The sequence below is a fragment of the Oncorhynchus gorbuscha genome, linkage group LG18, assembly GCF_021184085.1.
Source record: "Oncorhynchus gorbuscha isolate QuinsamMale2020 ecotype Even-year linkage group LG18, OgorEven_v1.0, whole genome shotgun sequence".
Lineage (NCBI taxonomy): Eukaryota > Metazoa > Chordata > Actinopteri > Salmoniformes > Salmonidae > Oncorhynchus > Oncorhynchus gorbuscha.
Window position 1 is genome coordinate 25,121,348 of NC_060190.1, and position 16,335 is coordinate 25,137,682.

A 16,335-nucleotide genomic window follows, 5' to 3' on the forward strand; every position below is an offset into this window, starting at 1 on the left:
TGGAGATATGAGCACTTTGAGGAGGAACGCGATGTTGTTGAAATGCTTTCTGAATAGAATTGGCTGAGAAAAGAATGCATTTCAAAAGCACAGAGTGCCAAAATGGATTTTACCATGCTAATAAGTGTCATTTCACTATCAAATTGTTCCAAAACACAGCGCACAGTTGGAGACTTCGAACCAGCACATTAAAAAAAAAATGCTCAAATGATGCAAATGCATTTATTGTCAACGATAAAGTGGCTTATTCGTCTGTGAAGTTAATCGATTTGGTAAAATGTCGTTTTGATAATGCCTGTACCACATAGTTCATTATACTGACATGCTCTGTATTGACAATGCATCTCCTAAGCCTTCACAACACTCCAGTATTCAATAGTATAACTCAACATTGGAAAATGCAAGTAAAGAAACACTTCTTAGATTTTTAGGGAAAGGCACACACTGTGAAAACATGATTCTAGAATGGTTTGAGGGAAACATGGATAGAAACTAGTTAATACACACACACACACACACACACACACACACACACACACCCCTCCAGTGCATGCATACGCACAGCTGAAGAGCACACCCCGCCACACACACTCTAGAGGTTGACCGATTATGATTTTTCAACGCCGACGCCGATTATTGGAGGACAAAAAAGGCCGATACCGATTAAATCGGACTATTTTTTTTATTTGTAATAATCACAATTACAACAATACTGAATTAACACTTATTTTAACTTAACATAAAACATCAATCAAATCAATTTAGCCTCAAATAAATAATGGAACATGTTCAATTTGGTTTAAATAATGCAAAAACAAAGTGTTGGAGAAGAAAGTAATATGTGCCATGTAAAAAAGCTAACGTTTAAGTTCCTTGCTCAGAACATGAGAACATATGAAAGTTGGTTGTTCCTTTTAACATGAGACTTCAATATTCAAAAGGTAAGAGGTTTTAGGTTGTAGTTAATATAGTATTTATAGGACTATTTCTCTCTATACCATTTGTATTTCATATACCTTTGACTATTGGATGTTCTTATAGGCACTATAGTATTGCCAGTGTAACAGTATAGCTTCCATCCCTCTCCCCTACCTGGGCTCGGACCAGGAACACATCGACCACAGCCACACTCGAAGCATCGTTACCCATCGCCCCACAAAAGCGCGGCTCTTGCAGCGCAAGGGGAATAACTACTCCAAATCTAAAAGCGAGTGACGTTTGAAACAGTATTAGCGCACACCCGGCTAACTAGCTAGCCATTTCACATTGATTACACCAGCCATTAGGCTGATAGGCTTGAAGTCATAAACAGCGCTGTGCTTGCGAAGAGCTGCTGGCAAAACGCACGAAAGTGCTGTTTGAATGAATGATTACGGGCCAGTTGCTGCTCAGTCAGACTGCTGTATCAAATCAGACTTAATTAGAACATAATAACACACAGAAATACGAGCCTTTGGTCATTAATATGATAGAATCCGGAAACTATCATTTCGAAAACCAAACATTTATTATTTCAGTGAAATACGGAACCATTCGGTATTTTATCTAACGGGTGGCATCCCTAAGTCTAAATATTCTTGTTACATTGCACAACCTTCAATGTATGTCATAATTACGTACATTTCTGGCAAATTAGTTCGCAATGAGCCAGGCAGCCCAAACTGTTGCATATACCCTGACTCTGCGTGCAATGAACGCAAGAGAAATGACACAATTTCATCTGGTTAATATTGCCTGCTAAACTGGAACAGTAGTTATGATTTGTTTTGTTAAAAGGTAAGTTTAATGCTAGCTAGCAATTTACCTTGGCTTCAACTGCATTCGTGTAACAGGCAGGCTACTCATGGAGTGCAATGGTCAGAGCATTGGACTAGTTAACTGTACGTTTGCGAGATTGGAACCCCTGAACTGACAAGGTGCCCCTGAACAAGGCAGTTAACCCACAGTTCCTAGGCAGTCATTGAAAATAAGAATGTGTTCTTAAATGACTTGCCTAGTTCATTAAAACATTATTTTTATTTTTAAATAATCGGAAATCGTCACCCAAAAATACCGATTGTTATGAAAACATGAAATCGGCCCTAATTAATCGGCCATTCTGATTAATAGGTCGACCTCTCTCACACACACACACACACACACACACACACACACACACACACACACACACACACACACACACACACAGTTGCGTACCTTCTTTGCAGCTTGGATGCAATTCATGTACTCCTTGGCCACGGTGGAGCAGTGAAGAGTCTGCTGCTGGTTCTCTTTGTAGCAGTGTAACACCTGGGCCTGCAGCTCAGGACAGATAGACACCGCAGGTCTGGGCCTGCATGGGAAGACACAGGGACAGGGAGTGGAAGTGCCGTGTGGCTCAGTTGGTAAGCGTGTGGCGCTAGCAATGGCAGGGTTTTGGGTTCGATTCCTGCTGAGGTCACATACACAGAGTCTACAAACCATTAGGAACACCCTCCTAATATTGAGTTGCACCCCCCTGCGGCCCTCAGAAACAGTCTCAATTCGTCAGGGCATGTACTTGACGCCAATGCTTCCCACAGTTGTGTCAAGTTGGCTGGATGTCCTTTGGGTGGTGGACCATTCTTGATACACACGGGAAACTGTTGCGTGTGAAAAACCCAGTAGCGCTGCAGTTCTTGACACATTCAAACCGGTGCACATGGCACCTACTACCATACCCCGTTCAAAGGCACTTGAATCTTTTGACTTTGCCCATTCACCCTCTGAATGGCACACATACACATTCCAATTGTCTTAAGACTTAAAAATCCTTCTTTAACCTGTCTCCAACCCTTCATCTACACTGATTGAAGTGGATTTAACAAGTGACATCAATAAGGGATCATAGTTTTCACCTGGTCGGTCGATGTCATGAAAAGAGCAAGTGTTCCTAATGTTTTGTACACTCAGTATATACTAAAATGTCAGTTATTTTGGATAAAAGTGTCCGAGTGTTATTATCATCATCATGATGACACACACACACACACAGGGGGAAAAGGCATACTGTCGCTACCTCGTTTTCCAACCAAGATGCACGAATAAAGCAAAAACTGGACATGTGACAGACACTGTCCTTCGCAACTCGTGGAGGACAATGGAAGATGAGAAGGAGGAAAGTTCTAGCTACATGATTCACTCCAATGCGTTGCAGTGTGTACCTTGGCCTTCATCAAATGACATTGATCCATTTGACACATAGAATACGGCGGTGCCAAAAGGCAAAGCAGCACAACTATGGTGGAGATGTGTTTTAGAGGGCAGTTGGAACTCTATATGACATTTTGAAAGGCTTTTCGAGGCACAATGCATACCAGACGGAAGAAAATGCTAAAATGGGGGAAAGCAGCTTATAGCTGTACGTCAGCCTCACTCTCTACACACACACACACACACACATTTACCCACGCTTAAACACACAAAGGTGTGGTAATCCTACATGAGGGTAATCCTTGAGTGCTCTGTTGCTCATGGTAATTCACCTGCTGTTGTGAGAGCCCACAATAGTAGTACGCCAAGGTGAGGATAGAGATACGTGGTCTCACTCACTCACGTGGAATATATAAATCAACAAAAAAAATGTACAGTAAACATTACTTACAAAAGAATAAAAGACATGTCAAATGTCATATTACGTTTTATATACAGTGTTGTAATGATGTGCAAATAGTTCAAAGTACAAAAGGGGGAAAATAAATAAACAAATATAGGTTTAATTTACAATGGTGTTTGTTCTTCACTGGCTGCTGTGATATTTCACCCAATACATATGAGAGTTTCTTTGTGGGTGTGTGTAATCTAAGGGAAATATGAGTCTCTAAAATGGTCATACATTTGACAGGAGGTTAGGAAGTGCAGCTCAGTTTCCACCTCATTTTGTGGGCAGTGTGCACATAGCCCGTCTTCTCTTGAAAGCCAGGTCTGCCTTTGGCGGCCTCTCTCAATAGCAAGGCTATGCCCACTAAGTCTGTACATAGTCAACGATTTCCTTAATTTTGGGTCAGTCACAGTGGTCAGGTATTCTGCCACTGTGTACTCTTTCTTTAGGGCCAAATAGCATTCTAGTTTGCTGTTTTTTTGTTCATTCTTTCCAATGTGTCAAGAAATAATATTTGAGCTTTCTCATGATTTGGTTGGGTCTAATTGTGTTGCTGTCCTGGGGCTCTGTTTGTGAACAGAGCTCCAGTACATTGTTTTCACTGAGGAAATGTAGGAGTCTGCTCTTAATGATAAGACAGAGGATTTTCCAAAGGTTGCTGTTGACGCATATTCCACGGTAGTTATTGGGGTCAAATTTGTGTCCACTTTTGTGGATTGGGGTGATCGGTCCTTGGTTCCAGATATTGGGGAATATGCACGGGCTGAGGGTGATGTTAAAGTATAGCCAATTGGAATTTGTGGTCTGTATATTTTATCATTTAATTTAGTATACCATCAAACCCACAGGCCATTTTGGGTTGGAGGGTTTTTATTTTGTCCTGTAGTTCATTCAATGTAATTGGAGAATCCAGTGGGTTCTGGTAGTCTTTAATTGTTGATTCTAGGATTTATTTTTGATCAGGCATATGTGTTTGTTCTTTGTTATAGAGCCAAAAAGAATGGAGAAGTGGTTCATCCATACATCTCAGTTTTGGATAGATAATTATTCGTGTTGTTGTTTGTTTCCCATTTTCCCAGAAGTGGTTATATTCTATGGATTCTTCAATTACATTGAGCTGATTTCTGAAGTGCTGTTCCTTCTTTTTTCATAGTGTATTTCTTCACCATAGTGAAGCCGTAGGCTCAGGTTTTCTGGGTCTCTATGTTTTTGGTTGGATAACTCTCAATTTCTTTCTTAGGTTTTTTGCATTCTTCATCAAACCCATTTGTCATTGTTGTTAATTAAGTTGTCTGCTTGAAATGTTCAGATTTGATAGGGAGGCAGAGAGGTCAAATATACTGTTTAGGTTTTCTACTGCCAAGTTTAGACCGTCACTATAACAGTGAAACATTTTGTCCAGGAAATTGTCGAGAATGGATTGAATTTGTTGTTGCCTAATTGTTTGTTGGTAGAGTTCCACACTACTTTCCTTCCATCTATAACATGTCTTAATATTATCCCGCACCTTTGGCTTTGATGTCTCATGACTGAGCAAAGCTCTGTTCAAGTAGAGTGTGATTCTACTGTGATCTGATCGTGTTCACAGTCAGTCCACTGACACCCCTAAGAGACGCTGGGCTGAGGTCAGTGATAAAGTACTCTACAGTACTACTGCCAGGAGATGAGCTGTGTGTGTACGTACCATAGGAGTCCCCTCAAAGCCTACCATTGACTATGTACATACCCAGCGTTCGACAGAGCTGCAGGAGTTATGACCCGTTATTTTGTTGGTTATGTTCTTGTAGTTGTGTCTAGGGGGGGAATATGGGGGAGAGAATGCTGTCAATTCCAAGTAGCTGTTTGTCCCACTGTGTGCTGAGGATGTCAGGTTCTTGTCCAGTTCTGGCATTTAGGTCACCAAAGACAAGTACATGTCACTGGGCCTGGAAATTGTTGATCTCCCCCTCTAGGATGGAGAAGCTGTCATCGTTAAAGTTTGGGGATTCTAGTGGGGGGATATAGGTAGCACACGTGAGGATATTTTTTCCCTATTCATTTCTAGCCAGATGTAAAATGTTACTGTTTTGACGAACTCAATAGAGTGGGTTAAGTCTGCTCTATACCAAATTAGCATACCCCCTGGGTGTCTCTTCCCTGTTTCACACCCGGTAGTTTGGTGGATGGGACTACCAGCTCTCCGTAAACAAGACGTCAACCAATGGGTCCGTCTCCTTTATACCTATGTTTCTTGTAGGATGACAATGTCTGTACTTCCAATTTCTTTGATGAAGTCTGGATTCATGCTCAAAGGCAGATGACCTTGTATATTCCAGGATGAGATAATAAAAACCTTGTGTTCCATCGTGTCTGTTGTTTTTGTGTGGTTAAAGGCCTGGACCATGACACTAGGTGTAAGCAGAGCATGCTGAGCATCTGATACACATACGTCTTAGGTCGCAGGATGCGGCTTGGCCGGGGGTAATAGTGGGGGTTGGGACTGTTGCTCTGCTCACAGCCTGGGCATATGTCCTGCTGTCATGTTGAGGTCCTTGCCGCAGAAGGGGCATAGGCCTGATATGGGGGTCTGGCCAGGGTTTGCTTGGGGTGGTCTTAGCTGGTTGGGGTGTGGCTGGTGATGCTGTGGTCTGGGTGTAGGTCCTTTAGGAGGGAGTCTTGCAGGTCTGAGAGGGTGTCTCGCTGGTCTGGACGGGGTGTCCGTTGCTCTTGCGTGAGGTGCTGGGGCTACGGTTGAGGGTGACGTCCTTCAGGGTTCTGGCAAAAGTTGGGATTGCTGCCTTGTAGAGGTGGACCTGGTCGTAAATGCTGTTCAAGTCCAGGATGGAGTGGTAGACATTAGGTTGAGGCCCAGTCTCATGAAATGCTTGCATTCACCCACTGTATGGTGGCAGGGTGGAAGTCTTTTCATGTTAGCAGGCTGGGGAAAGTGGGAGAAGCTTTTTAAAATCACTCCCTTGAGTGCTGTGGCCACCGTTTCCTGCTGGGCCCTCAGGTCATTTGTGCCTGTGTGAATTATGATGTGGCTGGGGGACTCTTGTCTGTCATCTGACAACAGCTCCAGGACATGTCTATTCTTTGGGCACCAGAGCTTAGCCTCTTTGTGTTTGTGAAAGTGTCTCTCTTTCCACATTTGAAAGTGGAAATTACAGACATTCGAAGCCTTTTTAAACCTTGAATACACAAAAATTGTAATTCCCTGTTGTGCAGGACAATTCTCTGTGACAACAGTCATCAAATGAAGATAGTACACGTGCTGTATTTCAGTCATATTTACCCGGTGTTGACTTAAAATTGACATAATTGAGGTAAATAATTTAATATCAGAACGTAAACGTCAGTATCTTGGTAAATACCAGGCGAATGCCACCCGAAACAGATCTATATGAACATTTTCATTATTCCATATGTGCTGCAGGCTTGTTCATAGCGTGTCTAATTTAATGAGTGAGCCAACCAACCAGTGTTCCATTTGACGAGGAGACGCATGACTTCATTTGACACGACTGCACATTCTGGGGAACTCTGACCGGTTGACATGCACACACTCACAGATGCACACACATCCCCACAAACGCTGCCCTCCCGCCACCCTAACACTGCAATTACAGAACTATGCATATTTCACATATGAATGAGCTTGGAAGTCCCTGACCACAGTGACAGATAGATGGTGTGTGTGTGTGTGTGTGTGTGTGTGTGTGTGTGTGTGTGTGTGTGTGTGTGTGTGTGTGTGTGTGTGTGTGTGTGTGTGTGTGTGTGTGTGTGTGTGTGTGTGTGTGTGTGTGTGTGTGTGTGTGTGTGTGTGTGTGTGTGTGTGTGGTGGAGGATAGCAAAACAGGTTTGAATAAAATGACAGAATATTCTTGAACAGAGAAGTGAAAATAACCAGAAAGGGAGAAGAGGGGGAGCGGGAAAAAGAGACAAAGAGAGACCGTGATGATGTATGGAACGATCATAAATAACCCTCAGAGCCTACCCGCGAACAAACGGTAACCCTGGCAACCATTCAGTGGACTCTTTTTTTTTTCGCACCCCAGGACACCATGTGACACAAGTCCATAGCGAAGACACCTGGTGTGAATATTAGCCATGACGCCTTTTGACATGCACCAACAGTCATTCGGTGTAACGAGCTGGGAGTAGTCCCATGACAAGGTGTTATCGAGGTCATGATTCAGACATCATTATTGATAGACTGCACCAGCTAATGGAGTTTAGATTAGAAAGCTGGTTTGCCTCTGAAATAGCCCCTGGCATTATTGCTGGCTACACACATGTTGGTTCATGGCCATATGAATCATACAGTTTATGCTCATATATCACTTGAGAGTTGTTTATGGCGAGCAGCTTCAACTGAGGCACACGCAATGTGTTGGATTTGTGCAGGGTTGAATTGCTTTCACTCAGTGCAAACAGGCAATATATTACTGTTTATGGCCAAATTGAAAGTGCTATTTGATTGTATTTGGCCATCTAACAAAAACTATAGTCACATTACATACAGTGCATTCGGAAAGTATTCAGACCCTGGACGTTATCTATATTTTGTTTCACTACAGCTTATTCTAAAATTGATAAAAAAATATTATTTATCCTCAATCTACACAGAATATCCCATAATGACGAAGCAAAAACAATTAGACATTTTGCGAATGTATATAAAGAAAAAAACACTGAAATATCACATTTACATAAGAATTCAGACCCTTTACTCAGTACTTTGTTGAAGTACCTTTGGCAGCAAGTACAGCCTCGTGTCTTCTTGGGTATGTCGCTACAAGCTTGGCACACCTGTATTTGGGGAGTTTCTCTCATTCCTCTCTGCAGATCTTCTCAAGCTCTGTCAGGTTGGATGGGGAGCGTTGCTGCGCAGCTATTTTCAGGTCTCTCGATTGATGTTCGATCGGGTTCAAGTCCGGACTCTGACTGGACAACTCAAGGACATTCAGAGACTTGTCCCGAAGCCACTCCTGCGTTGTCTTGGCTGTGTGATTAGGGTTGTTGTCCAGTTGGAACGTAAACCTTTGTCCCAGTCTGAGGTCCTGAGTGCTCTGGAGCAGGTTTTCATCAAGGATCTCTCTGTACTTTACTCCGTTCATCTTTGCCTCAATCCTGACTAGTCTCCCAGTTCCTGCCGCTGAAGAACATCCCCACAGGAGGATGCTGCCACCACCATTCTTCACTGTAGGGATGCTGCCAGTTTTCCTCCAGTGGGGACACTTGGCATTCAGGCCAAAGAGTTCAATCAGACCAAAAAATCTTGTTACTCATGGTCAGAGTCTGTAGGTGCCTTTTGGCAAACTCCAAGCAAGCTGTCATGTATGTGTATTTTACTGAGGAGTGGGTTCCGTCTCTACCATAAAAGGCCTGATTGGTGGAGTGCTGCAAAGATGGTTGTCCCTCTGGACGGTTCTCCCATCTCCACAGAGGAACTCTAGAGCTCTGTCAAAGTGATCATTGGGTTCTTCTCCCACGATTGCTCAGCTTTGCCAGCCAGCTCTAGGAAGAGTCTTGGTGGTTCCAAACTTCTTAAATTTAAGAATGGAGGCCACAGTGGTATTGGGGACCTTCAATGCTGCAGAATGTTTCAGTACCCCTCCCCAGATGTGCCTCGACACAATATTTTCTCTGAGCTCTACGGACATTTCCTTCGACCTCATGGCACTGTGGAACCTTATATAGACAAGTGTGAGCCTTTCCAAATCATGTCCAATCAATTTAATTTACCACAGGTGAACTCCAATCAAGTTCTAGAAACATGTTGCCTACACAGACCCAAATCAAACACTCTATATTTCCGGTTTTGCACAGCTACAGGTGGCGGCCATTTTGTTCCAGTCACCCATCAGGATAAGGTCAAAATGTAGCTCCAGGCTAGCACCACAGAGATAAGAAACTCTCGGTCTTTCTTTAGAATTCACTGCATTGGCTGCAAAGGACAGCTTTATAACAGGACGGTCGTGTTAATAAAGGAATCTGAAGCAGAAAATTGCCTTTTCTAATCTGCTACAACTGCCTTGTTTGAGTGAAATTAAAGGTGAGGTCTTATTAGAAAAACATTAGCCGTGCTACTTTGTTAGCCACGTTTTTGAGGGAAAAACACATTCCAATTGCTCCCGCCCGTCATGGTTTGCATCTGTAAGCATATCGCGGAGAGAATTACGCTCTAATCATTAAAGCTTCCCATTATTTTCAGCCTCTTTTTCTCAGAATCGGGGCTTTATGAAGAAAGCATGACTTGCGAGCCGTTGCCGAGACTATGTGGGGAACAAAGTAATATAAAGAAAGAAGAAAGTAATAAGAAGGGAAGGGATGATAATGGTGTAGCATTTATTATTCTCTGCGCATGAGAGGAGAGAGCAAAGTTATTAATGTGTGCTGTCATGGATTTAAGGTCTTCAAAAACAGCACAGTGAATTTTCTGAAGAGTGAAAGTGGAGCAGAATTCGCAGTGGCCTAGACTACAGCTTCGGAGCCTAGGGGTTGTGGCTAAGTTGAGATCTAAAACAGTTGTGCGTGAGCGCATTGCGTTCCAGATCTCTGACACACTCTTTTTCTTCTGTGGTCTTTAAAAAATATATATCTTCTCCACCCCTCTCTCTACCTGTATTCCTCTTTATTAGGTGTGGACTTGGTAGTGACATTATCTGGTGTCAATTTCTGCTACTCCTGATCATCCTCTTCCTCATAAAGCTGAAACATTAGTGTGCGAGGAAGGGTCAACAGTGCTAAAACCATTTAGACTGGCTCAGGATCCCATTACAGCTACTAGGTCATGGGACGACTTTTAGCGAGTTTAACGAATCCTCTTACACAACTTCTCACCCCAAGGAAGTGAATATGATGTACTATAGGTTAAGACTCGTTCCACGTGGGCATCTGGAGACGAGGAGCGAAGGTGTGTCAGTATCTTTGCAAGGGACATCACCTGGACCGGACTTTCTGGGATTTTTAAAACTTTGGGTCAGCCTTTAATCTTATGTGATGGTGTACATTTTTTGTTTTTTGATTGTCAACTGAATGCGCCGCTTAGTTCATAGAGCCGTGGTTAGGTGAAAAGTCTACCAACTGTTAGAATACATGTAAAACAATTGCCGCATGGTCGCGTGTGGGACAGCGCCATTTCGCTGCTTTGATACAAGCATGGGAACTCATCTTAATAAAATCAATGTCCCATTTTAGTTTTCACTGAACTCCGTTCAGACATTTGGTTACAATCAGGCTGGGAAATGTTAGCGAAGTTGAGGTGGGTGCTCATGGTCATCAGTTTAGCAATTTAAAGCAATGCAAATCTCATCTACACACACACACACAATTATGCCTATATAGCCACACATGATGTTTTCCTGAACTTCCCAAAACTTCTCTGATGCATTTCAGTCACTTAGCCTACGGATGCCAATACACACATTTTACACCTCTCCCATAAGCTATTCAAGTCATTTGACATAGAAACTGTGCTACAATGGTTAAAAAGGTCATACGGGCTACATAGTTTCTACAACAATATAGCTAAAACCATTATTCTCTTGCAATTGTAGGCTACTTGCTGATAGATTATCTAACCTCATATGGGGTTACTGACCACAACCCATTGCATGAATAATAAGTATGGTTGATTATTTGGCCTTGGGGAGAGCACAGTGCATGGAAGAATATAGTCTCAGGACGGGGTACTGGAAGTGATGTAGAGAAATTGAAAACACATTTGCAAAATTAAATAATTACTCCCGTCTGTACAGAAATAAATGAAATCATTAAAAACGACTACACCAGAGAGCATTATCGAGCCACAGAGGATCAATAGCTTCTTAAAAAAAAAAGTGGATTGTGTTTTAGCACATCACAAGCGCATATAGGCCCACAGCCCGGGCAGCCCACACATCAAGTATCAAACAGCTGATTGTTGAGTTGTTGCTGTCAATGTGGCTCCGGTGAGGCTCCTGCGCTATGCTGTCAATGTGGCTCCGGTGAGGCTCCTGCGCTATGCTGTCAATGTGGCTCCGGTGAGGCTCCTGCGCTATGCTGTCAATGTGGCTCCGGTGAGGCTCCTGCGCTATGCTGTCAATGTGGCTCCGGTGAGGCTCCTGCGCTATGCTGTCAATGTGGCTCCGGTGAGGCTCCTGCGCTATGCTGTCAATGTGGCTCCGGTGAGGCTCCTGCGCTATGCTGTCAATGTGGCTCCGGTGAGGCTCCTGCGCTATGCTGTCAATGTGGCTCTGGTGAGGCTCCTGCGCTATGCTGTCAATGTGGCTCTGGTGAGGCTCCTGCGCTATGCTGTCAATGTGACTCCGGTGAGGCTCCTGCGCTATGCTGTCAATGTGGCTCTGGTGAGGCTCCTGCGCTACGCTGTCAACTATGGCTGATGTTAAACCATGTTCCCAAAAGTCTCAGTTTCTATCACGCTGTGCCATTTTGAAAACCATATCACGAGCTGATATTGGGATCACACAGCACACTATCAAATTACTTATGACCGCAATTTTACTTTTAACTTAATCAACCAAATAAATTTTTGAAAACTCATCAAAATGTAGTGACATGTCATTTGAAATACAAACAGCAAACAAAAAAACAAAACAAAAAGACTAAATCAACTACGAGAAATTTGACAAACCACGGCAGGGACATGCCAAGTGAAATGAGTAGGTTCAAACGAGGGATGATTCTATTCCGGGAACTGAAATGGCTCGTCGAAGTTAAATATATTGGAAATAAATATATTTATAAAAATGTTATATTTAACACCGCAAGAAAATATAAATGGAGTAAAAGATGGCTATTACCTCACATAGAAATGTGTCACTGAGGAGAGATGTCATTTGGGGGAAGACTTAAGTTTGGGAGAAGTAGGTGAATGTGGGTGGCAAGATGGGTGAGGGGCTGAGACATAGGTTTTGGAAATGGAACTTATAAAGGAAAGATTAAGACTTAAAAAAGCCTGAAGAAATCACAGAGGAGAGTAGCAAGCCGAAGGTATTATGCAGCTTTCGGCAGATTTGTGAGAATCAGCACTCCTAGCCAGAAGTGAAAAGAAAAGCATTCTGGTTATTCCGATTCCTTCTCTTTTCAAGGAAAATAATGACTGGTGCTGCATAGACTGGTAGTATCTAGATAACGACAGTGCCAGCGTGGTGGCAATCACTGGCAGAATGAAAATGTCCTGGTTTTTTAAAACAGGTGGCAGTTTCTGAAAAGCACTGTCCAAACCAGGACTGTTCTTTCAAATCCCCATCACTCTCCCTTTTCTAAGTAAATATTTCATATTAATGACCGTCTACCAATAAATTGTCCACAAATGGTCTTGAACAAAGTAGATCAGAAGTAGCCTTTAAAATATATATTTTTTAAAGAGTGGCAAGATTTCACATACCTGAGGTGAAATAAGAATGTGTACATGTTTCTATGGTAATACATGATGAACAGCAGGAATTAGCCCACTTAGCATTCTTTAATTGTCACTAGTATCACTCCATGGCTGCAATAGCACGGCATATTCATTTGTTGAACCCACTCTCCTTGCGGTGTGACTGATTAACAGTAATAACAAATGAAATGACACCCATTTCAGTCAGTTCTCAAAATAAGCTACTTACTTGATATGGGCCTCGGCCTTGTCGGCTGCCTCGTTGTACTGCTCAGACGTCTGCTGGTAGTCGTCGAGATTCTGGGGCAAAACACACAAAAATGAGAGATGACAGAGTAGTGGAGTTACACCAATTATCCGGTAACATCTGTACAAGTACCTGTCTTGGGTTACGACTGTTCTATTGATTTGCGAGCTCTGATAAGCCCGCTAAGCTAAACACATCTTAAAATGTCAAACTCATTAAAATGGTGGTGGTGGTGGGGGGGACTTCGACCGAACAGTGTCACTAACAAATCTGATCATCGACGTTCTTGTGGATCGCCGTAAAGTTTGACTTAATGTGTGCAGAGGTGGCATTTAAAACAGCAATTACATCACAGAGAGACACTTGTACTTACGAGGGCATGTACTAGGTTTATCTACTCTATTCTGCTCTAATCGGTGACCATCATGTCAGGTCCTGTAGAAAAAGAAAAAACGCCGAGCGAAAGTAAAGAACTTGCTTCGATTGACGGTCGAACTGGGCTTCGTCATGACTCTTCCCGAGTCCAAACCCGTTCACCATCGAGGTGAACGTTCAGTGTAGTTGTGTAACGTACAGAGTATGCCAGTGACGGTACAATAGAATAAGTGCACCACTCAAACCTTATCATTCTTCTTTTTCTCTCTCTCACACACACACACACACACACACACACACACACACACACACACACACACACACACACACACACACGACCACACACACACACACACGACCACACGCACCCCATAGACTTCCACTTCATTGTTCCATGCAGTAATCACTATTTAAACCCAATAACCATGGTCCCGACTCCCTAGTCATTTTCCTTCATTATCCCCGATATTCCCAATGGGTAGAGAGATAGGGAAGAGGATAATTGAAGTCAGTAAGCGGGAAAGGAGATGGGATCAAACATGAACCACCTCTACAATCCCACCCACCTATTCCCACAGTCATTTTCACATTATTCCACACACTCTAATAATGGATTGGATTTATATGGGGCTTTTTGGGGGGGGGGGGGGGACTCCTCTTATCCTCTTCTTATCCACTACCAATGGATGGGTTACTCTGATCCCTATTCCTTATAGTCAGGATAACGTGTCGTCTAGAACGTAATCCCTCCTAATACTAGTCGCTAAGATCTAAAAATGTCTCTCTCGCTCCCCCCCCCTCCATCTCGCTCTCCTTCCCATATCACAGAGTTGAAGCTCAAGATCTCCAAGACGAGATTCTCTCTAAATACATTTTCCCAAGTGAAGAAAGTTCTTCAATACCATTGTAGAGACAAAGACAATGGTAGGTGGTTGTCAGCTGAAATAGAGCACACCATCATCTGCCCAGCAGGAATTCATCCCTCAATCCACAGTCTATAATCCATTTCACTTCACTCCAGTGTCCTCCTGCTTTGCTGCCGTGGTTAAGTGTGAAGAATATCACGTCTCCCAAGGTGGATGAATGACGCGATGGCAAATGTCCCAAATGGCACCCTATCCCCTACGTAAATGCACTACTTTTGAACAGGGCACATTGGGTTTGTCCGTAGTGCACTATGGAAGAGGGTTCCATTTGGATAGAATCCCAAGTAGTACTGCCAGTGATCAGGTTGAGGAGCTGCACGGTATAGGATTAACCATGGAGGATTTGGCCACTGCAGTCTCTAAACCTGCCCATTGACGGTGCATCTGGACTGGGCTGAAATGTCACTTCTCCGGGGGGGGGATTCAACGGGCATGAACGAGGGAGCGTTAGCCTCAATACAGACACGAGCAACTTAGAGCTAGTTAGTGCCAAGAGCTCAATGGGAATGCTCGGTGGATGACATTAAAGGGAAAGTAGCCAGGCTTGTGAACTTAACGACATGAAAGGAGACCCACTGGGGCTGGTGCTTTGTCCCAAGAGGTGCAGAAGACAGAGGCTATATGAGGTGGAGAGAGAAGGGCGACCAGTGTGTGTGTGTGTGTTGGCACAGATGGGAAGGTGAAAGGGTTTACAGACAGCCAACTTCTAATCCCACATCTGGCTCATAGACCGGCCTCCAGACACGTACACACACACACACACACACACACACACACACACACACACACACACACACACACACACACACACACACACACACACACACACACACACACACACACACACACACCAGCTTCAATCCACAGGGCTGGATGAATGGAGAGTTAAAGGATAAAGTGATGGAGACATTGGAGGAAAGTATGATGAGGTGTTCCAAAAACCGACACCTCTCTCTGGTCAGATGATGTTCACACCACAGTCCCTACTGACGGAGGGATGGAGGAAGAAGCGATGGAGGAAGGAGAGGTGTAATGGGAACTGAGAGAATGGGAGTGTGTGTGTGTGTGTGTGTGTGGCTGGTTATACACAGTAACGTGGCTCAGTTGGTAGAGTATGGATGATGGCGAAGATACAACACTTGTCTGAAGCACGATCCAAGCTCTTGGCAGCCATTTTCAACAAAAGGAAGGAAGGAGAAGGATTACCCTTAATGGTGGGAATGAGCAACGGAGAAAGAGAGGGATGGAGAAAAAGGGGGGGGGGCCTTGTTTAGGGATTATCGCACAGTATGTGCACAGTGTGTACCTGTGTGACTGTAAGCATGTTGATGGGCATGTTTGTATGCATTCGTGTGTGTGTGTGTTTGCGCATGCGTGCACGGCATGGCGATGAGCTGATGTCAGGATTTTGGGGGCGAGGGGGGTTTCACGCTTTAAGTTTGAAAGGCAGAGGGATTATTTTCAGTGGTGGAATTCGACAAATGGAAAGGAAGGGGGATTAAAAAAAGTTGCTTTTTAAAAGATTACTTGTTTACAGATATGTTTTCACACAGCGACGACTTCTCAAAGATACATGGAAACTGAGTACCGATTAGTAAGCATAGGTAGGTAGAGAGAGAGAGAGGAGAAAAATAGAGTGAGTGTGTCCCTCTAACAGGGATTCAACACACACACACACACACACACACACACACACACACACACACACACACACACACACCTCTTATCAAACGATCAGAAGCCCAGAGTTAAGCCAGAGTCAAATATTGATTCAGGAAGATCAGACAGCAATTAGCTGTAG

General features: G+C 43.5%; 1 protein-coding gene across 3 annotated transcripts in view; it reads right to left on the minus strand.

Moving 5' to 3' along the window:
• Positions 1-16,335, minus strand: part of LOC124002626 (MICOS complex subunit mic25a-like) — a 68,024-nt gene that overhangs the window by 22,630 nt on the left and 29,059 nt on the right. For all 3 annotated transcript variants that reach the window (XM_046310187.1, XM_046310186.1, XM_046310188.1), the window contains 2 exons: positions 13,216-13,286; positions 2,197-2,332 (listed from right to left, as the gene is read on the minus strand). In XM_046310187.1, the coding sequence (XP_046166143.1) occupies positions 2,197-2,332; positions 13,216-13,286 (207 nt within the window). The remainder of the gene's footprint in view (positions 1-2,196; positions 2,333-13,215; positions 13,287-16,335) is intronic.